Below are 24,864 nucleotides of genomic sequence, written 5' to 3' on the forward strand. Positions count from 1 at the left end.
TACGTGAAGAGTTGTGACACAAAATTGAGTATTTTTATGTGTTACTAGCATTATTTTTTTTTATTTTTTATGGGATAAGGTGTAAAATTAATTTTTTAATGCAATATAGGAATTTTACTTTAATATAATCTAAGTGTATATGTATATGAAACTCATTCATGGAGACTTGAATCCTAGCTTTTGCTTCTTACATCTCACAATTATTTATACTTATGAAGTGATTATTGCACAAAAAAATTTGCAGTGTAGTCGATGTAAAATTAATTACTATAAAGGAAGAAAGCCTCTTAGTTCGGTGATTGTTAAGCTCGAGCCCAAAATGTAGATATAAACGAGAAAGTGAAACGGAAAGGAAGATTGTCTTTTGTCAGCCACAGTGGAAGGTTGTCAATTTTAGGTGAGCGTGAAATGAGATGTGGTGGATGGATTAGGGACCTTAAAGCATTCAACCTAGCACTTCTCGCTAAACAAGGGTGGAGAATTCAGCAAAACCCACACTCCTTGGTGCAGAGAGTTTTTAAGGCGAAATACTTCATGGATAGTTCCTTCATGAGGCTCAATTGGGCGAAGACCTCCTATGCGTGGAGAAGCATAGTGGCAGCAAAGCAAGTCATAGACAGGGGTTTTAGATGGTGCATTGGAAATGGAGCAAGTGTTCGCGTTTGGAAGGATAGGTGGATACCAAATCCGAAATCCTTCAAAGCAATCAGCCCACATGTTGGACAATAGGATGAGGAAATGGTTTCAAGCCTCTTGGATGCAAACAGAAGGTGCTGGATGTGGCAAAGGTGAGATCCATGTTTCTTCCCCATGATGCAGAGGCGGTTTTAGGCATCCCAATCAGCTTCAGGATGCTAGAAGACTCCATAATCTGGGCGTGGACTTCAAGTGGAAAATTCACTGTTAAAAGTGCATACAAGGTAGCTCAAAAATGGCTGAAAGAAGGTAAGTGCAGGTCTGATGGGGGGAGCAGCTCAAATAACATGGGTATGAAGGCAATCCGGAAGCTTACATGGAGTCTGAACTGCCCAAATAATATAAAGCATCTATTGTGGAGGGCGTGTAAAAACATCCTCCCCACAAAGCTCAAGTTGAAGGAAAGGGGAATAGGGGAAAATGACAAATGTGATATACGTGAAAAAAGTGAATGCATGGGTCATGCCCTGTGGAGTTGCAAAGCTGTTGAGGCAGTGTGGAGCAATACAAAGCTTAATCTGCCTTACTTTCAAGACCCACCAAGAGACTTCATTGATATAGTTTGGGCAATCAATAACACATACCCTGGCATCAATATGCAGTAACCGTTTGGAGCTTGTGGAACAATAGGAACAATGTGTGACATGGAGGACAAAGCAAGATACACGAGGTGATTGTGAGGGAGGTAGCTGCATATTTGAAGGAAGATCAGGAGGTCAAGCAAATCCAAGAAAGACCCCTCATTCCTGCAAAACCTCCTTGGACCCCTCCCAATTGAGGATGGTAGAAAGTTAACATGGATGGAGCTATTTTTGAAGACTTGGGGTGTTGTGGGATTAGGGTGGTCATTAGGAATGAGAGGGGTCAACTGATGGGTGCTATGAGTAAGAAACATGAGCTGCCTTTGGGTGCTTTGGAAGCTAAAGCTAAAGTTGTGGAGGAGGGAATGCTACTTGCCTGGGACTTGGGGCTAAAAGAAATCATCATTGAATGTGACTCAGAGCTGGTGGTGAAGGCCCTTGGTGAACAAAGTTTGCTGCAGAATTCCATCCAGAAAGTAATTGAAGGGGTAAAAGAAGGGCTAAAATGTTTTAAGGCATGGAGAGTGACACACATCCGCAAGAGTGGGAATACTACTGCTCATATCATGGCTAGGAATGCCAAGATGTTGAATCATTGTAATATTTGGGTGGAGGATACTCCACCAATAATAGCTGATCAACTTCAACGTGATGTAACCTGTTTGAACTCTATTTCTTTTAATGAAAACTTGTTACATGTTGTTTATCAAAAAAAAAAAAAATCTCCATCCATAATAATAGCCCTTACAAAAGAGGTCTTGGGCAAAGTGAGCCCAAGAATTAGCCGATCTCAACACATGTGAGACCTTTAATAAAGAAAAGGAAGCAAAACTACTTCTCCATAAGTGAGGCAATAAACTAATGTGGCACCGAAGTGGAGCAACAGAGCACATTAAAGATCCATTTGAGAACATAAACTTTTTACTAAAAGTATATTAAAAAAAAAAGGTTAAAAGCTAGTTGAATAATATAATAAGACTCATAAATAGTGTGGGAGGTAAGAGCCCAAATTTGGATACTGGGCCTTGGGCCTATCCCAAGACATGGATATGTTCGAAAAGGAGCAACGATTGGGAGAAGTCCCAAAGTTGAAAATCATGCAAGTAAAGAACGAATGGGTATAGTCCGAGGAGTACCTTCTTCTCGGATATGATGTATATCAATCAAATACACATTTGGGTAATTTAGAGGACCTTCCAGGTAGTTCTAATGATCAGAATGAACAATAAGCACGTACAAAGGTGATAAGAACACAGAAATATCTAAAAGGAAAGCTGCAACTACCGCATTAAATGCACTGCAGCAACTTTTTTGACCGCATTTATGTGGAAAAGACTCCTGAACAGTGCAGTCTCAGCTACTACTACTCATAGAGAGCCAAAAAAGATGTTTGATGGGATGTGTACTCAAGTGAAGGCTTAAATGGTTAACAAGTGTACAGTCAGGATGGCCTGAAAGGAACTATATAATGTAAAAGACCCCCCATAAGAAGAGGAAGAGGAAAAACAGAGGGAAAATGGAGAGAAAAAGAATTACTGTAGCACTAAGAACTATGTTAGTTTCTAGAAATATTGGTTCAATTCATAATTAATCTCCTCAAACATTCATTTCATCGAGTTTTAAGTGTATTTTCTTGCTTGTTCATATTTCAAATATTTACTAGCCGTTGTCCAATTTGCAAAAAGCCCAGCTCCTACACCCATTCTCTACAAATCTATTGTATTTAGAGTCATTGGGCTTACATCCCAACTCTTTTGGGCTTGGGCTACAAATAGCGTCCTTACAAATAGTATTAAAAAGTGCAACGGAACTTATGAATAGTACCAAAATAAAGCTAAAAACTAAAATAAGCTAAAACTTTCATCAGCTCCCAAACAGAGCGTTGCATTTGGGATAGCTGAAAAAGTCAACTTAAGATCTGTTTAGATACCGCTTATTACTGAAAATTGAAAATACTGTAACAAAATAATTTTAAAATATGTGAATAGTGTCGTGGGACTCAATTTTAAAGAAAAATTTGCTGAAATCCGTAATTACGGGTCCCGTGAACAATGCATGGGACCCACACAAAAATCGCAGACCCGCACATCTGCTGTTTTCAATGCAATCCAAACATATACTTATTTTACTTTTGAGCTTATTTTTTATACTATTCATAGGCTCTATTGCACTTTTTTTGTATTATTTATGAGTTTTACTGTACTATTTCAGCTAGATATTAGTTTTATCTACGGTACTTTCTACCAAAAAAAAAAAAAAAAACAAAAATCAGTTTCAACTAAATAAGCTCTTTCCAAACGGCAAACAGAATCTAGTGCATCACCTTCAAGAATTTTCGAGATGAAATCTTCTTTCTCAGCCATCATAAATGTTAAAAATGAATTATCATGAGATCAATTTTTGTCTTTACTCCTACCTCACATTTTAAATAATAAAAATCTTATGTGTTAGGCTCCAATTATTAAAGGGAGTGTTAAAATTATATTTAAGTAATTAAATTCACTATTTTTCAAGTGCTTAAAATACCATTTACATTAAGTTTGCCTTGTTTAGAAATACAATTGTTCGTGAACCATATTATTTTCACAGATCAGACCGGCGGTCCACTATTATCGATCGTAAGTGGGTGGTCAGGTAGGAGTGGGAAATTATGAGGGTGGCGTTGGAACTTGGTTCCTGCCTCCACGATAGTCCTCGGGAGCGGTGGCTCTCCGGGGCGCAGCCGGGTAGGTACAGTGCAGGTCTTCCCGTGAGTTAAATATCTACTACTCCATGGAAAGGTGTTGCCGAGAAACGATGAAGAAGCAAGGCTCGGGCTTGCAGTACGCGTGGCCCGGGGGTGGGCTGCCGGGTATAAGGGGATTGGCCTCATGGGCCATATACCCAGGCCAGGGCCCAAGGCCCAATGTAGGATATGACGCGGGGGCCGTACACAATCAAATACACATTTGGGTAATTTAAAGGACCTTCCAGGTAGTTCTAATGATCAGAATGAACAATAAGCACGTACAAAGGTGATAAGAACACAGAAATATCTAAAAGGAAAGCTGCAACTACCGCATTAAATGCACTGCAACAACTTTTTTGACCGCATTTATGTGGAAAAGACTCCTGAATAGTGCAGTCTCAGCTACTACTACTCATAGAGAGCCAAAAAAGATGTTTGATGGGACGTGTACTCAAGTGAAGGCTTAAATGGTTAACAAGTGTACAGTCAGGATGGCCTGAAAGGAATTATATAATGTAAAAGACCCCCCATAAGAAGAGGAAGAGGAAAAACAGAGGGAAAATGGAGAGAAAAAGAATTACTGTAGCACTAAGAACTATGTTAGTTTCTAGAAATATTGGTTCAATTCATAATTAATCTCCTCAAACATTCATTTCATCGAGTTTTAAGTGTATTTTCTTGCTTGTTCATATTTCAAATATTTACTAGCCGTTGTCCAATTTGCAAAAAGCCCAGCTCCTACACCCATTCTCTACAAATCTATTGTATTTAGACTCATTGGGCTTACATCCCAACTCTTTTGGGCTTGGGCTACAAATAGCGTCCTTACAAATAGTATTAAAAAGTGCAACGGAACTCATGAATAGTACCAAAATAAAGCTAAAAACTAAAATAAGCTAAAACTTTCATCAGCTCCCAAACAGAGCGTTGCATTTGGGATAGCTGAAAAAGTCAACTTAAGATCTGTTTAGATACCGCTTATTACTGAAAATTGAAAATACTGTAACAAAATAATTTTAAAATATGTGAATAGTGTCGTGGGACTCAATTTTAAAGAAAAATTTGCTGAAATCCGTAATTGCGGGTCCCGTGAACAATGCATGGGACCCACACAAAAATCGCAGACCCGCACATCTGCTGTTTTCAATGCAATCCAAACATATACTTATTTTACTTTTGAGCTTATTTTTTATACTATTCATAGGCTCTATTGCACTTTTTTTGTATTATTTATGAGTCTTACTGTACTATTTCAGCTAGATATTAGTTTTATCTACGGTACTTTCTGCCAAAAAAAAAACAAAAAACAAAAATCAGTTTCAACTAAATAAGCTCTTTCCAAACGGCAAACAGAATCTAGTGCATCACCTTCAAGAATATTCGAGATGAAATCTTCTTTCTCAGCCATCATAAATGTTAAAAATGAATTATCATGAGATCAATTTTTGTCTTTACTCCTACCTCACATTTTAAATAATAAAAATCTTATGTGTTAGGCTCCAATTATTAAAGGGAGTGTTAAAATTATATTTAAGTAATTAAATTCACTATTTTTCAAGTGCTTAAAATACCATTTACATTAAGTTTGCCTTGTTTAGAAATACAATTGTTCGTGAACCATATTATTTTCACAGATCAGCTGCCTGCACTAATCTTTTTTTCAGGCATATACACAAATATATTGATTAACTAGTTTTAGTGTGGAAGACATGGCGACACCTAAATATCATATGTGTTTTAACAAGCAGGTAGTAGATGATCTGATGATTAGAAGATTCCTTCGTGCTCGTGATTTAAATGTGGAGAAGGCTTCTGCCTTATTGCTCAAGTACTTGAAATGGAGGCAAACCTTTGTTCCAAATGGTTCAATTTCTGCATCAGAGCTTCCACTTGAAATTGCACAAAATAAGATGTTTGTTCAAGGATTTGACAAGACAAGAAGACCCATAGCAGTGGTCCTTGGTGCTAGACATTTTCAAACCAAAGGGGGAATTGAAGAATTCAAGCGTATGTTATTTTCCCTCTCTTGTCAAGTATTCACACAAAGGTTAAAATTTCTTTGGAGCTTAACACTTCGTTTTGGAAAAAGAAAAAGAAAAAGAAAAAGAAAAGAAAAGAATAGAATAGAATGAAAAGAATAATTTTAGATATTTTTTCTATTTTCTTGTTTAAGAGTTTTAATATAGGGAATAAAAATACTATTTTCTTTTTTAAGAGTTTAAATGAGAGGAAATGAATAAGGTTTAGTGACATTTTCACTAAAATTCCTAAAATACCCTTCTACATTTAACATTTTATTTTAAAATGCGAGTATAATAATACTTTTTTTTTTTAATGGCAAGCGGTAGAGGATAATAATACTTTTTTTATAGATGATTCCACTCCATTCCTTTTAATGTCACTCTTAAAAAAGATTTATTTAGGGTATAATAAATGGGAGTATAATAAATCTTTCTTTGAAAAAAAAAATTGGAGTATAATAAATCTTCTTCTTCTTTTTTTCTAAAAAAAAAACTTATTATTTATGTTCCATTCCTTATCATTCTATTATTTAGGATATGTTTGGTAGACTGTAATATGCATTGTAATGTAATAGTTATTCCTATGATTTAGCTATTCAATAGTTGTTTATGTTTTTATTACAAGGAATAGTCATTCTTTATAAATAGTTATTCTTTAAAATAAGGAATAACTATTCCTCTTTAAAATAGTTGTAATAGTTATTCCTTAGTAGGTATATTAATTTCTAAAATTAATATATTTTCAAGTAAACAAACTTTCCATATACATAAACAATTACAGAAATAAAAAATAAAGAAAACCATAAAAACTGAATAAAATTTAGTTACAAAATTGATTGTAGTATAAAGTTACAATATTACTTTTTTTCTCAAAAAAAAAAAAAAAATGTTACAACCTTACTCATTATTTTTTTTATTGAAGATAAATTTTGAATAATACACTATTGGATTACATTTTCTTCTTATATCTTCTAAATTTGTAAATTTTCTAGAAAATTAAAGATCAATTGTTTTGTCATCAATAAACTGTTTAAATTGCAAGCTTTTATAATTTAAAATTCTACATAAAATATAAGTTTATAGATCATATAGTAAATAATATTCGATTGATACACAATTTAACATGTGTATTAAGAGCGTAAAAAACATGCAATTCAACTATTAAATTTTCAAAATATGTAGTAATATTTATTTTATTTAATAAGGTTGTAGTCTTAGGCAACAACCAATTTTGTAGTCTTAGACTATAACCAATTTTGTAACTAAATTTTGTTCTAAAAAAATAACTAATCTCTTTTTCAAATTAACATATATTTTTTAGGAAATATAATTATATGAGTAAGATATTTCCTAAAATATATCTTAAATTTTATTCTAATGTTACAATTTTGATAATTTGATTTTTAAAATTCTTTTATTCCATCGTTTTAAGGGTTCTATCCTTGTATTGTCATCAAACAAATGAACAGTAATAAATATTACATTACAACATCTTGTATTTCTTATAATACTTATTACTATTTCTAGGTAATCATTATTACAATTTACCAAGCGTGCCCTTAAGGTATATTTGGTAGATTGTAATAGACACTGTAATATAATTTTTATTACTATAATTTAGTTATTCAATAGTTTTGTTATATTTTTATTACAAGAAATCGTCATTTCTTATGAATAACTATTCTTTAAAATAAGAATAATTATTCCTCTCTAAAATGACTATAATAGATATTCTTTAATAAGTGCATTAATTTCTAAAATTAATATATTTCCAAATAAACAAACTTTCAATATGCACGTACCGATTACGAAAATAAAAAATCTTAAAAAAATAACAAATCTCTCTTTCAAATTAAATATATATATTTTTGAAAACATAATTATATAAATAAGATATTTTCTAAAATATATCTTAAATTTTATTCTAATGTTACAATTTAAACAATGTAATTTTTAAAATGCTTTTATTCCATTGTCTTTAGGGTTCTATTCTTGTGTTGTCATCAAACAAATGAATAGTAATAAGTATTACATTATATCATCTTGTATTCCTTGTAATACTTATTCTTATTCCGAAGTAATCACAATTACAATTTACCAAATGTGCTCTTAAACGGGATAATACTACAGTCACAAACTATTTTACTACATTTTTACAAAGTGATGTTGTAGCCAACTTTTTACCAGTTTTCATCTAAGTTCACCATTAACATCACTTTTTCATTTACCAATAACCACTCAACACATCGGTAATTTATAAAATTAAAAAAAAAATTTGTAAAAGATTTTGTATCTCTAGAATTACTCTTTAAAATGTCCAAACAATATAACTTAATTCTATTACATTCCTTTCTTTTCTTTTCCTTTCCATTATTTAAATACATTTCATTCATTTACATTCCCTTATAATTTATTCATTCAATTTCTCTAGGAAATGTAAAAATTCAAAGTAATAATTATAAGAGAATGAGAGAACTTTAGTAGCAGTTTCAGTTTACAGCAAAAATGGTGGATGGATTATCCAAGTGCATTGAAACAAAAAGTCAAGTCAAAATAAGTCTTGATTAATCACCTCCTTTATTCTGGTCTACATGTATAATTGAGCTTATAAAACCTCCACTAGAGGGAAGAGGCAGAAAACTTGGTTTTACTCTAGTATTGTTGAAGTTGAAGTCTTTTAGCTCATACAAGGCACACTTTTGTTGTACAGGTTATGTAGTGTATGGTCTCGACAAATTGTGTTCAAGGTATCTCTATCCCTATCCATGATTCACAGTGAAGCTGGAATTGCAAACTCAATGGTACACTACTGTAATTATAGACTAAATGGTTAACCTTGATGTATCAGGATGCCCCCGGGACAAGAGAAATTTGTTTTCATTGCCGATCTTGAAGGATGGGGATATTCAAATAGTGACATCCGTGCATACCTTGGAGCTCTATCGATTTTGCAGGTTACATTACTTACAAACTCCCCAGATAAAAGATCTACTACCCATTGAGAGAATCTGAGAAACTCAAATCTTTGACAGCTAAATACAACTTCTGTAATTATTAGGACTGAAAACATAGTGAGCATATATAAGCATAAAAGTCATTGCAATGAAACGATTACATTCAAATGGCTCATGACAGGCTTTTTCTAACTTTATGGAAATGGCAGGACTTCTACCCAGAAAGATTAGGGAAGGTTTTTATCATCCATGCGCCTTACATATTTATGACAGTATGGAAAATTGTATACCCCTTTATCGACAAAAATACCAAGAAGAAGGTCAGATTTTGATTTTGTACCTTCATTGGGTGGAAAACTTCTTACATGCTGTTAGACTGCATTACATATCCGAGCATTCACACTTCAAAGACAAATACTTGGGCTTTTACAGATATATCTCATGATGGATGATTAACTCTTTATCTTCCAATACTGTGCAGTTATTATTTGTAGAGAACAAAAGTTTAAAATCAACTCTGCTTGAAGAGATTGATGAGAGCCAGCTCCCAAAGATATACGGAGGCCAACTGCCATTAGTACCAACCCAGGACAGCTAATTAAACAACTGAGCTGGAGAAAAACAGAAGAAACATAAAATGGATAAATTGCTCTTCTTTCTTAGCATATCTTTGGTCCAGTGCATTATTGATGTACCTTTCACTTATGCCTATCTGTATGAGGATATATAATTGTGCATGGGTCAAGTTGGAGAATTTTTTCAACTTGTTGGGTTGAGAAATTCCCAACCCACATAAGTCGGGTTAGGCTGGTGATTTGTGCATTTGTGCTTACATGTTTCATTTCTTATAAAAATTTGGACTTTCTTAAAACTATTTAAGCCCCCTTTTTTATAAATTAATTATTATAATTCACGTAATGTGCCTAAATTATGTTCCAAATTACCAAATTCATCAAAACTAATTTTCAAATACCAAAATAAATCGAATTAAAAATTAAAATAAGGGTAATAAAATAAACTAATATATATGGTGGGAAAGGTTGGGTCAAATGAGTTAAAAATATCACCCCAAACCTGATCTGAACCAAGGCTCAAAATAAATTACAACCCAACCCACAAAAACCAACTCAAGGAGTAGAGTTGGGTCAGTTTTGTCAGGTTTGTGGGTTAGATTCACACTATATATATATATATATATTCAACAAACAAGTATCCAATAGCATGTAAAATTCAATAAGAATTGGAGAAATTCAATAATCAAATCTCAAAGCACTGACCAATTTGTGTCATAGATATTTACAAATTATTGCCATAAGAAATTAGAAGAACACACTACAATGACGTAGCAACAAAAAGATAAAAATTACACAACATCGTACCAATCACTGTGACAATTGCAAGTACAAAAAAGAAAAATTAATAAAAATTTGAGCAACTCGCAACTATTAACATACCTCATGGACTCTTTAGTAAGAAGTATACTCTTGCAAGGCTCCACCTAAATCTGTTAGCATTGCCATTTCAACTAGAGCACCCTCAACTATTTGATTAGGCTTAAGAGATCAGCTGTTCTTCATTCTGCTTAAGCGTCTAACTCTAACTTTAGTCTATATCACCAAAACCTGATGGCTGTATCAAGTGATTCAAATGATGTTGATCAAATTTTCATCTGCTGCCAACAAACAAGTTGTCCTCAATTCTTTGAATGACACATAACTTTGACAGCCAACAAAAGTTGCTGATAAAACAGTCTTTGATCTTTTCTTCAACTAGCAACAAGAGTCAATCAGCCAATCAGCCGAATTGCAACTGTTGGTTATGCACTCTAATCTTATGAATGTACCGAAAAGGACATATCTATTTGCCTTTGGGGATTGACTACCAGTAATCTCCACAAGAACACAAACCATCTTCAAACCGGTGAAAACAGATTCGATCTCTCACAATTATCACTCTGCCTAATACTCTAGAAACCAGTTTTATCCAACAATGACAGTCATGACAAATTTGCAGGTTTTTCGAAACCCTGATATCTGTTCCAGGACTAGTTTTTAGGAGCCCATAGGCCAATGCCAACTTTTCACTGTGACAATTCAAATTTTCCTCCTTTTCCTCTTCAGAGACATCCATCAAAACCAACCCTGTCACAGGGGTAAATCCCTCCAACTTGATCCGTTGGATCAACCCTTCCAACACTTTATATATTGCTTCTGTTTCAGGGTGTGACCGATCACCTGCCTTGAATCGGTGAATGACACCCCTGAACTCAACCCAACTCTGTCCATGATTTTTACGAATTCCTGTCTTTTTCATCATTTCTCTCACTCTCTCAGCACTATCCCATCTCTTTACAGAGCAATAGATATTTGAGAGCAACACAGTCTCCACTCCTGAGACGGGATATATTTGCAATTGCAACCTCACCTAATTCTGGCTTCCCATAAGTTCTACAAGCGCTAAGAAGTGCCCTCCATATAACAATATCTGGCTCCATTGGCATTGAGTCAATTATGGCATGAGCCTCTTCCAAAAGCCCCACTCGACCTAAGAGATCAACCATAGCTCCATAATGCTGAAGTTGTGGCTGAATCGAGTAACAACTTGTCATTAAATCAAAGTGTTTGCGACCTTGTTCAACCAAACCACAGTGGCTACATGCCGTTAAAATTCCAATGAAAGTTATTGAATCAGGTAAAACATGTTCATCCTCCATCTTTGAGAATATTGAAATTGCATCCAAACCAAGACCATGAATTGCTAGGCCATGGATCATTGCATTCCAAACAGACACATCATCGCGCCTTACACTCTCAAAAACTTGTTTAGCAGTTTGGATTGCACCACACTTGGAGTACATGTCTACCAGTGCAGAACTCAGTATAAAATTGAGTTCAATTTTTTTCTAAATCATATGATCATGTACCCAATAAGCATGATTAAGAGCTCCGAGCCTTGCACACCCAGTTAGTATAGAAGCAAATGTAAACGCATCCAGTTCAACATTTGAGCTCAGCATCTCCCTGAAGAATGTCAAAGCCTCCTCAAACCGTGCATTCTTAACATAACCCCCAATGACCGAGTTCCATGTTACCGTATCCCTTGTGGGCATTTTATCAAACACCTTCTTTGCAAAATTACATTCTCCAATCCTCATAAGTCTTTCAATAACTATATTGACAGAGACCAAATCAAAATCCCAAGAAAAAATCTGATGAATAAGTCGACGAGCGAGATTGAGGCGATGACAGTGAGCATAAGTTGATATTAATATAGCTACAAGAGAAGGATAGGCTCCATAGCCAAATTTGATTATTCTTGCATGGGTTTGAGTTGCGGTTGCGGAATTAAAGGAGTGTTTGCAGGCTTCAAGAACACGGTAGAGTGTTTGATAGTCTGAATGAAAGAATGGACAGAGGTAGATAAATCAATATGCGAATTCAAAGCTACAATAGCAAGTAGCAACTGAGTTTTACATTCTCTCCTCTTGTATTGTATGTAATAAAAAAGCCAAAAATAAAAGTACACTGGAAGGTGAAGAGGAGAGGAGAGGCACCTAACCTTCGATGTTAGCAGCAGAATGGAAACAGAGAGAATTCCAGTTGAAGGTGAAGGTGAAGGTGAGGGTGATTGGACAACAAGTGAGACTCTTTGCTCTCTGCATCATCACAATCGCCATCATTCATTCCTTCCTTTTACATTACAAAACATTCTTCTCATTACTGAGAAGTGAGAAGTGAGAAGAGATTCTCATTACTCACTACTTCTTTCTAGTACTGGGCTGGACATTTACTTCTCGGCCCATACGGCTCCTTCTTCTCTACCTGCTTTGGCCCATGTCCCAAATGTTATAACTTACCCACACTTTTTCCTTCCCAGAAATGAGACGCGGACAACATTTTTACAATAAATTATAAATGTTAAGTTGTTATTGTTGGGATAAAAAAATAATTTTAATGTTAGGTTCAAATTTGAACCAATAATAACTAACTACCTATAATTTATTTTGAAAATATTGTAAAAATGTTGTGGAACTTTTTGAAAGATAATCAAGTATATCCATATGATATGTTTGAATTTGGATCCAATGTGGTCTTCTTGTGCTGCAATCACACACATCAAGAAATAAATTATGCCAAAAGTAAGTTTGAGGTACCATTTCTTTTTCTTTTTTTTCGAGTGAGATATAGTTTTGTTTCAAAGCCGTTAATTCTAAATAAAGGGGATTCTAGCAATAGTTGAGAAACTTCTTTTATTAAAACATCTTTTATGTAAGTGTTTGAGATTACTATAAAATGTGTAAATATGTCATTTACTATATTCTGAGGTCTACTTGGTATATTCGTCAAACTTTTTTTTGAAAGGGTATATTCGTCAAACTAAAGGATATGTCAATCCATTCATAAATCATAAAGAAAACTGTAAAAGAGGTGCAATTATTATTTTCATTAAATTCTTTCTTACAAAGTACTTGTATTATAGTTTCTCCAAAAAAAAAAAAAAATTTCTTTTATTATATGTCGGTTCCTGTGCCAAAGGGCAGTGCGAAGATTATAACAAATTTCTGTCTCTATATTCTGTTTTAAATTTCTTTATGTCATTATCTATCAATTGATTAGCCGGCCTATTAGAGCCATGGTTGGTAGATATTTTGCCAGCAGGCCTGTTAGACCCATGGTTGTTAGAACGTAAGGGTATATGGCATATACTGCCAGCTATTATTTGCGTGCATAGCTAGTTGAAGACCAATAAGGGCTCATTAAATGTAGATAGGTCATGCATAGCTTGTTGAACATTAAAGGAAGGTAGTTGGGTTTGAATTATCATTAGTTGCCCCATCAGCACGTTTCTTTGCCAGCATTGTACTAACTATAGCTAGGACGGTAAACGAACTAAGCCATTTATGAATAACTTGGGCTTGGTTCAATAAAAAACTCGTTCATATTTGTTTATTTATAAATAATCCAAACTTGAGCCTTAATTTTAGGCTTATTTGATAAACAAGCTGAGCTCAAGCAAAAAAAATTGTTCGTGGACAAGCTCATGAACAATAGAGCTCAATACAAAACATGCCGAGGTTAAGCTCATTTATAGCTTGATATATATTTACTAAATAAACTTATTATTATGACATTATACATATGTTTTAGAATGTTAATTTATAATTTGTTTATTCATATATATATATATATATGTTTTGGAATGTTAATTTATTTAGATTTGTGAAGATTATAGTTGTATGAATAACAAATATGGATGTAAAAATTGTATTTTGAACAATTACTCAAGCTATAGACAACAAATGATGATGGATGGATTTAATTATGTATAGTTGTAATTTGAACAAATTCTAATCACGGGTGTTAGAAGCATGATAAAATAAGTATATTATATATATATATATATTAATATATATATATATATATTTGTTTACTTGATTTTTGGTGATATAAGCATTTGATGATGCAATTTTTTTGGATCCTAAGCTAAAAAACTTGACTTGAGCTCGAGTTTGAGCTTGGTATTAGGCACAAGCTTGGCTTGACTAATTAATCAAGTCAAGCCAAGCCGAGCTCAAACTTTTTGGCATTCTCACAAACTCGAGTTCAAACATTGTTTTTAGGGTTGTCTCAAGCTCAAGCCAAGCTTGAGCATTTGATTTTTATTGACAAGCCAAACTCAAACACATACTACTTGGCAAAGCTTGGCTCGTTTACAATCCTAACTGCAACATAAAGCACTTTACCTTAAAAGAGTTTTCACCCGCGTTTACTTTTAATAATAAATCTTTATCATTATATCAAGACACCAATCAATTTTTAACTAGCCTTTATTTATTTTTTTTTAATACTCTAAGTCAAAAAAAAAAACCATAGTCAAGACGGATATTTTTCTCTAAGTCAGGATATTAAGAGGGCATTTGGTACTGCATTTTAAACAATAGTTTTCAATGCTCAAACAATATTACACATATTTTTATATACTTTGCCAGGTCAAGAAAGGGGCCACCTCACCGGAACCAGCTTATCTTATTGCCAATAATCGATAAAAATCCGTACTTTTTGATTCATTATAGTTTTGGTATGGGCAGCTAATTTTTTATGTAGCACTAGAACCCCATTACTACTGTTCAGCTTAATTGCCTCTCATTTAAAGCTGTTTGTTGTTAGTCATCAGTCTTAGAATGTGTTGAGAGAGCTAGTGTACTGAGAAATCAGAGAATAAAGAACGAAGAAGAGAGAAGGCAGGAAGTTGATGTACATGATGATGATGAACTCCAACAAAAGTGAGTCTCGAGAAAGCACAGAATTAGAAGAAGCAGGAGGAAGATATCATGATGAAGACAACCGCTTGAAAAGCAATAATAAGATTGAGCTGACCAGAATTCGACTTATGAGATCCTTTGTGGAAACCCAGGATCCCTCCTCCAAGGTGCCATAATCTTCCTTAATTCCTAACCATGTCGTTTCTTTAATTTTGCATATGTTTTTTTTTTTACACTTATTTTCATGCAAAACTCATATTTCAACTTATTGGTAAGAAGATTTAGTACTCTCAAAATGCAATAACAAGGATAATACAATACTCCTAGTCCTAGGCGCTGTCCATAATTAAAACTGCTATACCAATATTGATTATATATTCTCAACACAATGGCTTGGTTCGATGATGGATCAGTCAGAACGTCAGCCACTCTACTAATTACTCTCCAGCGACTGCATAGCCAGGCCAGGCCAGGCCAGCCGTATAACATAACGAGTAATGCTATTGCTACGTTCCATAATATAATCTTTTTCTTTTAAGAGATAATTTCAATCTATAATATTCTCTTTATCATTATATTAAAATACTAATTGATTTTCTTTTTTAACAAGAGATTCAACCAGTTGAGTTAATTAAAATCTACAGTAATATAAATTATGTGTGCTTCTTTTTAGGCATGACTCTTGTCCCCTAACCGTAGGTGTGATTGTGCGAAGACTCTAAGCAAATTTGATCTTTACTTTTAACACCATTTAGTTAACGGATGTCCTAATTGTATTAGTTTAGAAAATATTTTAAGATTCATTTTATGGAAAAAAGAAAAAACAATTTACTTTTTCTTTCTCTACAGTTTTTTATATTTCCATGAAAATGATATTAAAACTTTCTTAAAATTGTCCATTAACAAATGCCCTAAGAGTATCAATTAAAAGCACCAATTATTTAATTAGAATCTCCATCCATAATAATGGCCCTTACAAAAGAGGTCTTGGGCTAAGTGATTCCAAGAATTAGCCGATCTCAACACATGTGAGGCCTTTAATAAAGAAAAGGAAGCAAAACTACTTCTCCATAAGTGAGGCACTAGACTAATGTGGCACCGAAGTGAAGCAACAAAGCACATTAAAGATCCATTTGAGAACATAAACTTTGCCATAAAGCGTAAAAAAAAATTAAATTAAATTAAAAGCTAGTTAAATAGTATAATAAGACCCTAAATAATACTAAAAAGTACAACGGAACCCATAAATATTACCAAAATGAAGCTAAAAACTAAAATAAACTTTCATCAGCCCCCAAATAGAGTGTTGCGTTTGGGATAGCTGAAAAAATCAGCTTATTTCTGGTACTATTTATAAGCGCATTTAGGGGCGTAGCCAGAAATTTTTGGTTAGAAGGGTCGAGATAATATTATCATATTGATTTTTTAATTCAAGAAAAATACAAAGTATGACATATATACATGTCTTCCTGCATTAGTTTTAGGAAAAAAAAAAAGCATTAAATCTAACCAAAATTAGACTACATTTACAAGAAATAATATTCATAGAAATTAAATATAACAAACTCACTATAAGCAACTATAAAATAAATAACAATTAAATTCAACCAAATTAGACTATTATAGTAAAAAATAAATTCAAAATCAATTTCATTAATCTCAACTAAATTTAAAATCAATTTCATTCCTACTAACAGTCTAATACTGTACCCTCATAGTCTCTACTCTCTAATGATAATTCCCACACCAGTAGAACATCTGTCCTTGAATAGCTATGGGATATGGCCTCACTCAAGAAAAGAAAATGTGGGAAATGGCTGACATGTCTTAGAGAAGGAAGGAAAAGTCAAAAAGATTAAAAGTAGGAATTTGAGGTGGGGAATTTTTATGGCTACGAATTGGAGGAGGGGCAAGTTTTTCTCATAGGGGGGCCAACTATTAAATGAGGAAGTGTGACACCTAGCCTCCGCCCAGCGCATTGCATTTTTTTTGTATTATTTATAGGTTTCACGGTACTATTACAACTAGCTATTAGATTTATCTATGATACTTTCAACTAAAAAAGTTTTCGGTTTCAGCTAAATAAGCTTTATCTATGGTACAATTTATTTTGCTAAAAATTAAAACTAAAAATACTATAGCAAAATAATTTTTAAATGTGTGAATAGTACTGTAGGACCTATTTTTAATATTTTTTTCTGAATAAAGTGGTTATGGGTTCTATGAATAGTGCATGAACAGTACGTGAACAGTGCACTTTGTCACCTAAGGTTGAAACGCCTGCAAAAAATAAAAATAAAGAAAATTAAAAAAGAGAAAAACGCAAAACGCCATATGCAGGTTCATCCAAATCCAAACACATACGAAATCTTCCTCCTTAGCCATCATAAATGTTAAAAATGAATTATCATGAGATCAATTTTTGTCTTTACTCTACCTTACATTTTAAATAATAAAAATATTATGTGTTAGGCTACAGTTATTAAAGGGAATGTTAAAATTATAATTAAGTAATTAAATTCACTATTTTTCAAATGCTTAAAATACCATTTACATTAAATACAATCGTTCATCACCCATATTATTTTCACAGATCAGTAGCCTGCACTAATCTTTTTTTCAGGCGTATACATAAATATATTGATTAACTAGTTTTAGTGTGGAAGACATGGCGACACCTAAATTTCATTTCCGCTGCTGATATTTTGATATGAGGTGTTTTAACAAGCAGGAAGTAGATGATCTGATGATTAGAAGATTCCTTCGTGCTCGTGATTTAAATGTGGAGAAGGCTTCTGCCTTATTCCTCAAGTACTTGAAATGGAGGCAAACCTTTGTTCCAAATGGTTCAATTTCTGCATCAGAGCTTCCACATGAAATTGCTCAAAACAAGATGTTTATTCAAGGATTTGACAAGACCGGAAGACCCATAGCAGTGGTCCTGGGTGCTAGACATTTTCAAACCGAAGGGGGAATAGAAGAATTCAAGCGTATGTTATTTTCCCTCTCTTGTTAATTATTCACACAAAGGTTAAAATTTCTTTGACACTTCGTTTGGAAGGAAGAAATGGAAAAAAAAAAAATAATAAATGAATGAAATGAAAAGAATAAATTTAGATATTTTTTATATTTTCTTGTTTAAGAGTTTTAACGTAGGAAATGAAAAGACTATTTTCCTTTTTAGGAGTTTAAATTAGAGGGAATGAATAGATTTAGTGACATTTTCACTAAAATTTCTAAAATACCCTTATACATTTAACATTTTATTTTAAAATGCAAGTATAATAATACTTTTGTTATAGATGATTCCACTCCATTCCTTCTAATGTCACTCTTAAAAAAGATTTATTTAGGGTATAATAAATGGGGGTATAATAAATCTTTCTTAAAAAAAAAAAAAAAAATTGGAGTATAATAAATCTTCTTCTTTTTTTATTCTAAAAAAAAATATTTATGTTCCATTCCTTATCATTCTATTATTTAAGATATGTTTGGTAGACTGTAACATAATAGTTATTCCTATAATTTAGCTATTCAATAGTTGGTTATATTTTTATTACAAGGAATATTCATTCTTTATCAATTGTTATTCTTTAAAATAAGAATAACTATTCCTCTCTAAAATAGTTGTAATAGTTATTCCTTAATAGGTGCATTAATTTCTAAAATTAATATATTTTCAAATAAACAAACTTTCCATATGCATAAACAATTACAGAAATAAAAAAAAATTAAAAAAAAACCATAAAAAATAAACAAAATTTAGTTACAAAATTGATTGTAGTATAAGGTTACAACATTTCTTTTTTTCTCATAAAAAAAAAAAAAAAAAGGATTTCAACCTATAAGGACCTGTTTTGAGTTTGTAGCCCACTATATGGAATGGCTTAAGCCCAAAAAGCTCAAAAGCAATGAATTTATAGAGAATAAGTTAAAAAACTGGGCAGTAGTTGACCAAATAAACCTGGGAATAAATCTAACAATAAGAGAATGAAATGACATTATTTTGAAGAAAAGTTACCCTCGGCAAGGTCCGAGGTGCATTATTCGTTTATATTATCTTTCAATTAGGTTACAAGTATGATTCCTGAATACTCTCTCCTTTTTCCTCCTGATTTCTCCGATCCCCCCTTTTTTGAAGGGCCTTATTCCTTATATAGTTCCTTTCACAGCATCTTCATCCTACATTTGTTAAGCATCAGAGTCATCACTTGAGTGTCTATCTCATCAGACACCCTCTCTAGTCTTATACATCTTGGGGTAACCAATTTTCCACAGTTCAGGGGTCTTCTCCACGTTAATGTAACTAGGAAAGTAGCTACAGAACATTAAATGCGGTGGTGACAGCTTTGTTCCTAAGATATCTTAGGACTTCCTTTGGTTCAATGTCCATTCAGTGAATATTTATACCGACAGAACCTCCTGGGAGGTTCTCCTGCATTAGTAAGCCATTTCTTCTGAACTCGGCTCCAGTCTAACAAGGAGATATTATCCTCAGCCAACACCTCCTTAAGCCTCTGTCACCAAAACCAAACCTTTTTCATACTAACAAGGTCTTCTTTGATGAAAATTACTCATATTCAGAATAATCATTATCCTCGGCTCGGGCTATGGGCCCACTATAATAAATTTACATTAAACTTCTGGGCCTAGGGCCTAACATCCCTACACAACCTTAATCAATATTTTTTTATTGAGTGTGAATTTTGAATAATACACTATTGGATTGCATTTTCTTGTTATACCCTCCATGCTTGTAAATTTTCAAGAAATTTAAAGATCAATTGTTTTGTCATCAATACATTGTTTAAATTGTAGTAAATAATATTCAATTGACACACAATTTGACATGTGTATTAAGAGCGTAAAAAACATGTAATTCAATTGTTAAAATTTCAAAATATGTAGTAATATTTATTTTATTTAATAAGGTTGTAGCCTTAGGCAACAACTAATTTTGTAGCCTTAGACTATAACTAATTTGGTAGTCTTAGACTACAACTAATTTTGTAGTTAAATTTTGTGCTAAAAAGATAACTAATCCTTTTTTCAAATTAAAAAATATATATTGTTTTTTAGGAAATATAATTATATGAGTAAGATATTTCCTAAAATATATCTTAAGTTTTATTCTATTGTTACAATTTTAATAATTTGATTTTTAAAATTCTTTTATTCCATCGTTTCAAGGTTCTATTCTTGTATTGTAATCAAACAAATGAACAGTAATAAATATTACATTACAGCATATTATATTCCTTGTAATACTTATTTCTATTCCTAGGTAATCACTATTACAATCTATGAAACATGCCCTTAAGGTATATTTGGTATATTTTAATAGGCACTGTAATGTAATTTTCATTACTATAATTTAGCTATTCAATAGTTTTGTTATGTTTTTAGTATAAGGAAGGAATCGTTATTCCTTATGAATAACTATTCTTTAAAATAAAAATAATTATTCCTCTCTAAAATAACTATAATAGAAATTCTTTAGTAAGTGCATTAATTTCTAAAATTAATTTATTTCCAAATAAACAAACTTTCCATATGCACATACCAATTGCGAAAATAAAAATCTTTAAAAAATAACTAATCTCTTTTTCAAATTAAATATATATATTTTTGGAAATATAATTATATGAATAAGATATTTTCTAAAATATATCTTAAATTTTATTCTAATGTTACAATTTAAACAATTTAATTTTTAAAATGCTTTTATTCCATTGTCTTTAGGGTTCTATTTTTGTGTTGTCATCAAACAAATGAATAGCAATAAGTATTACATTACATCATCTTGTATTCCTTGTAATACCTATTCTTATTCCTATGTAATCACAATTACAGTTTACCAAATGTGTCCTTAAACGAGATAATACTAAAGCCACAAACTATTTTACAACATTTTTTCAAAGTGATGTTGTAGCCAACTTATTACCAGTTTTCATCTAGGTCTAACATTAATATCATTTTTTCATTTATCAATAACCATTCACTACATCAGTCATTTATAAAAAATAAAAATAAAAATTTGTAAAAAATTTTGTATCTCTAGAATTACTCTTTAAAATGTCCAAACAGTATAACTTTTTTTGTTTTGAGAAGGGTCCAAACAATATAACTTAATTCTATGACATTCCTTTCTTTTCTTTTCCTTTCCATTATTTAAATACATTTTATTCCTTTACATTTCCTTATAATTTATTCATTCAATTTCTCCATGAAATGTAAAAATTCAAAGTAATAGTTATAAGAGAATGAGAGAACTTTACTAGTAGTTTCAGTTTACAGCAAAAATGGTGGATGGATTATCCAAGTGGATTGAAACAAAAAGTCAAGTCAAAATATGTCTTGATTAATCACCTCCTTTATTCTGGTCTATATATATAATTGAGCTTATAAAACCTCCACTAGAGGGAAGAGGCAGAAAACTTGGTTTTACTCTAGTATTGTTGAAGTTCAAGTCTTCTAGCTCATACAAGGCACTCTTTTGTTGTACAGGTTTTGTAGTCTATGGCCTCGACAAATTGTGTTCAAGGTATCTCTATCCTTATCCACGATTCGCAGTGAAGCTGGAATTGGAAACTCAATAGTACACTGCTGTAATTATAGACTATAAATGGTTAACCTTGATGTATCAGGATGCCCCCAGGACAAGAGAAATTTGCTTTCATTGCCGATCTTGAAGGATGGGGATATTCAAATAGTGACATCCGTGCATACCTTGGAGCGCTATCGATTTTGCAGGTTACATTACTTACAAACTCCCCAGATAAAAGATCTACCCATTGAGAGAATCTGAGAAACTCAAATCTTTGACAGCTAAATACAACTTCTGTAATTATTAGAACTGAAAACAGAGTGAGCATATATAAGCATAAAGTCATTGCAATGAAACTATTACATTCAAATGGCTCATGACAGGCTGTTTCTAACTTTATGGTAATGGCAGGACTTCTACCCAGAAAGATTAGGGAAGGTTTTTATCATCCATGCGCCTTACATATTTATGACAGTATGGAAAATTGTATACCCCTTTATCGACAAAAATACCAAGAAGAAGGTCAGATTTTGATTTCGTACCTTCAGTGAGTGGAAAACTTCATACATGCTGTTATACTGCATTACATATCCGAGCATTCACACTTCATAGGGCTTTTACAGATATATCTCATGATGGTTGATTAACTCTTTATCTTTCAATACTGTGCAGATATTATTTGTAGAGAACAAAAGTTTAAAATCAACTCTGCTTGAAGAGATTGATGAGAGCCAGCTCCCAGAGATATACGGGGGCCAACTGCCATTAGTACCAACCCAGGACAGCTAATTAAACAACTAAGCAGGAGAAAAACAGAAGAAACATAAAACGGATAAATTGCTCTTCTTTCTTAGCGTATCTTTGGTCCAGTGCATTATTGATGTACCTTTCACTTATGTCTATTTGTGTGAGGATATATAAGACTGTGCATGAGTCAAGTTGGAGAATTTTTTCAACTTCTTGGGTTGAGAAATTCCCAACCCACATAGGACGGGTTAAGCTGGTGATTTGTGCATTTGTGCTTCCATGTTTCATTTCTTATAAACATTTGGACTTTCTTAAAACTATTTAAGCCCTTTTTTTATAAATTAATTATTATAATTCACGTAATGTGCCTAAATTATGTTCCAAATTACCAAATTCATCAAAACTAATTTTCAAATACCAAAATAAATCGAATTAAAAATTAAAATAAGGGTAATAAAATAAACTAATATATATGGTGGGTCAGGTTGGGTCGAATGAGTTAAAAATATCACCCCGAGCCTAACCTGAACCAAGGCTTAAAGTAAATTACAACACAACCCACAAAAACAAACCCAAGGAGTAGAGTTGGGTTGGTTTCGTCAGGTTCGTGGGTTGGATTCACACTACATGTATATTCAACAAAAAAGTATCCAATAGCATGTAAAATTCAAAAAGAATTGGAGAAATTCAATAATCAAATCTCAAAGCACTGACAAATTGGAGTCATAGAAATTTACAAATTATTGCCATAAGAAATTAGAAGAACACACTAAGATGACGTAGCAACAAAAAGATAAAAATTACACAACATCGTACCAATCACTATGACAATTGCAAGTACAAAAAAAAAAGGTAATAAAAATTTGAGCAACTCGCAACTATTAACATACCTCATGGACTCTTTAGTAACAAGTATACTCTTGCGAGGCTTCACCTAAATCTGTTAGCATTGCCATTTCAACTAGAGCACCCTTAACTATTTGATTAGGCTTCAGAGATCAGCTGTTCTTCATTCTGCTTAAGCATCTAACTCTAACTTTAGTCTATATCACCAAAACCTGATGGCTATATCAAGTGATTCAAATGATGTTGACCAAATTTTCATCTGCTGCCAACAAACAAGTTGTCCTCAATTCTTTGAATGACACATAACTTTGACAGCCAACTAAAGTTGCTGATAAAACAGTCTTCGATCTTTTCTTCAACTAGCAACAAGAGTCAATCAGCCGAATTGCAACTGTTGGTTATGCACTCTAACCTTATGAATGTACCGAAAAGGACATATCTATTTGCCTTTGGGGATTGACTACCAGTAATCTCCACAAGAACACAAACCATCTTCAAACCGGTGAAAATGGATTCGATCTCTCACAATTATCACTCTACCTAATACTCTAGAAACCAGTTTTATCCAACAATGATAGTCATGACAAATTCGCAGGTTTTTCGAAACCCTAATATCTGTTCTAGGACTAGTTTTCAGGAGCCCATGGGCCAATGCCAACTTTCCACTATGACCATTCAAATTTTCCTCCTTTTCCTCTTCAAAGACATCCATCAAAACCAACCCTGTCACAGGGGTAAATCCCTCCAACTCGATCCGTTGGATCAACCCTTCCAACACTTTATATATTGCTTCTGTTTCAGGGTGTGACTGATCACCTGCCTTGAATCGGTGAATGACACCCTTGAACTCAACCCAACTCTTTCCACTCTACCAGCAAAGCCTTGGCTGCTGCATGCCTTGGCCTTGGCTATGTGCCGATGGGGCTACCCTGGCTTTGGCGACATGCATGCCTTGGCCTTGGCTACATGTCCATGGCGATGTGCCTTCGCCTTGGCTGCTGCATGCCTTGGCCTTGGCTGCGTACCGATAGGGCTGCCCTGTTCATGGCAACATGCATACCCTGAATACGCGACGGACGAGCCACGTAGACCGCCATAAAGTATAATTCCCACCAAGTGGCAGGTAGAATCCTTTGCAGATGACTTAAATATGCGACATGGTATTGTAAATGGTAGTATGGCCATAATCTGCTGGGATTCAGCCCTGCGTCGCTTCGATTCGTCCCTCCCCCCTCGTCCTCCAAATCCAAATCAATCCCAAAAAATAAAAAATAAAAAATAATTCTTTGCCCCATTACCTCTGGAGGCTAACCCCCTGGTGCCCCTGCCCACATCCCCTCCTGCCTCGGCTGCGTGCGCATAGGGCAGCCTTGGCCTTGGCAGCTTGCCTTGTCCTTAGCTGCATGCCCACGGGAGGCTGCTTTAGCCTTGGCGTCGTGCCTATGGTGACGTGTCTTGGCCTTGGCTGCTGCTTACCCTGGC

The 24,864-nt window shown here is 33.4% G+C and overlaps 3 protein-coding genes across 3 annotated transcripts; 2 read left to right on the forward strand and 1 right to left on the reverse strand.

The window, feature by feature from the left end:
• Positions 1–5,598: 5,598 nt before the first annotated feature.
• Positions 5,599–9,782, forward strand: LOC111997478 (uncharacterized). Its single transcript, XM_065767099.1, has 5 exons — positions 5,599–6,012; positions 8,737–8,773; positions 8,875–8,980; positions 9,190–9,300; positions 9,462–9,782. The coding sequence occupies exons 1-5, from the start codon at positions 5,715–5,717 to the stop codon at positions 9,576–9,578; spliced, it is 669 nt and encodes a 222-aa protein (XP_065623171.1). The 5' UTR covers positions 5,599–5,714; the 3' UTR covers positions 9,579–9,782.
• A 427-nt stretch (positions 9,783–10,209) lies between these two features.
• LOC111997455 (pentatricopeptide repeat-containing protein At5g50990) lies at positions 10,210–12,712 on the reverse strand. Its single transcript, XM_065767098.1, is given in 3 exon segments — positions 10,210–11,360; positions 11,362–12,373; positions 12,539–12,712. Coding segments are annotated over 3 exon segments (1,635 nt in total). The 5' UTR covers positions 12,660–12,712; the 3' UTR covers positions 10,210–10,858.
• A 2,347-nt stretch (positions 12,713–15,059) lies between these two features.
• LOC111997477 (uncharacterized) lies at positions 15,060–22,856 on the forward strand. Its single transcript, XM_024029572.2, has 6 exons — positions 15,060–15,409; positions 17,974–18,232; positions 21,750–21,786; positions 21,890–21,995; positions 22,201–22,311; positions 22,462–22,856. The coding sequence occupies exons 1-6, from the start codon at positions 15,233–15,235 to the stop codon at positions 22,576–22,578; spliced, it is 807 nt and encodes a 268-aa protein (XP_023885340.2). The 5' UTR covers positions 15,060–15,232; the 3' UTR covers positions 22,579–22,856.
• Positions 22,857–24,864: the final 2,008 nt, after the last annotated feature.

This window comes from Quercus suber, unplaced genomic scaffold (assembly GCF_002906115.3).
Source record: "Quercus suber isolate HL8 unplaced genomic scaffold, Cork oak 2.0 scaffold_772, whole genome shotgun sequence".
Taxonomy (NCBI): Eukaryota; Viridiplantae; Streptophyta; class Magnoliopsida; order Fagales; family Fagaceae; genus Quercus; species Quercus suber.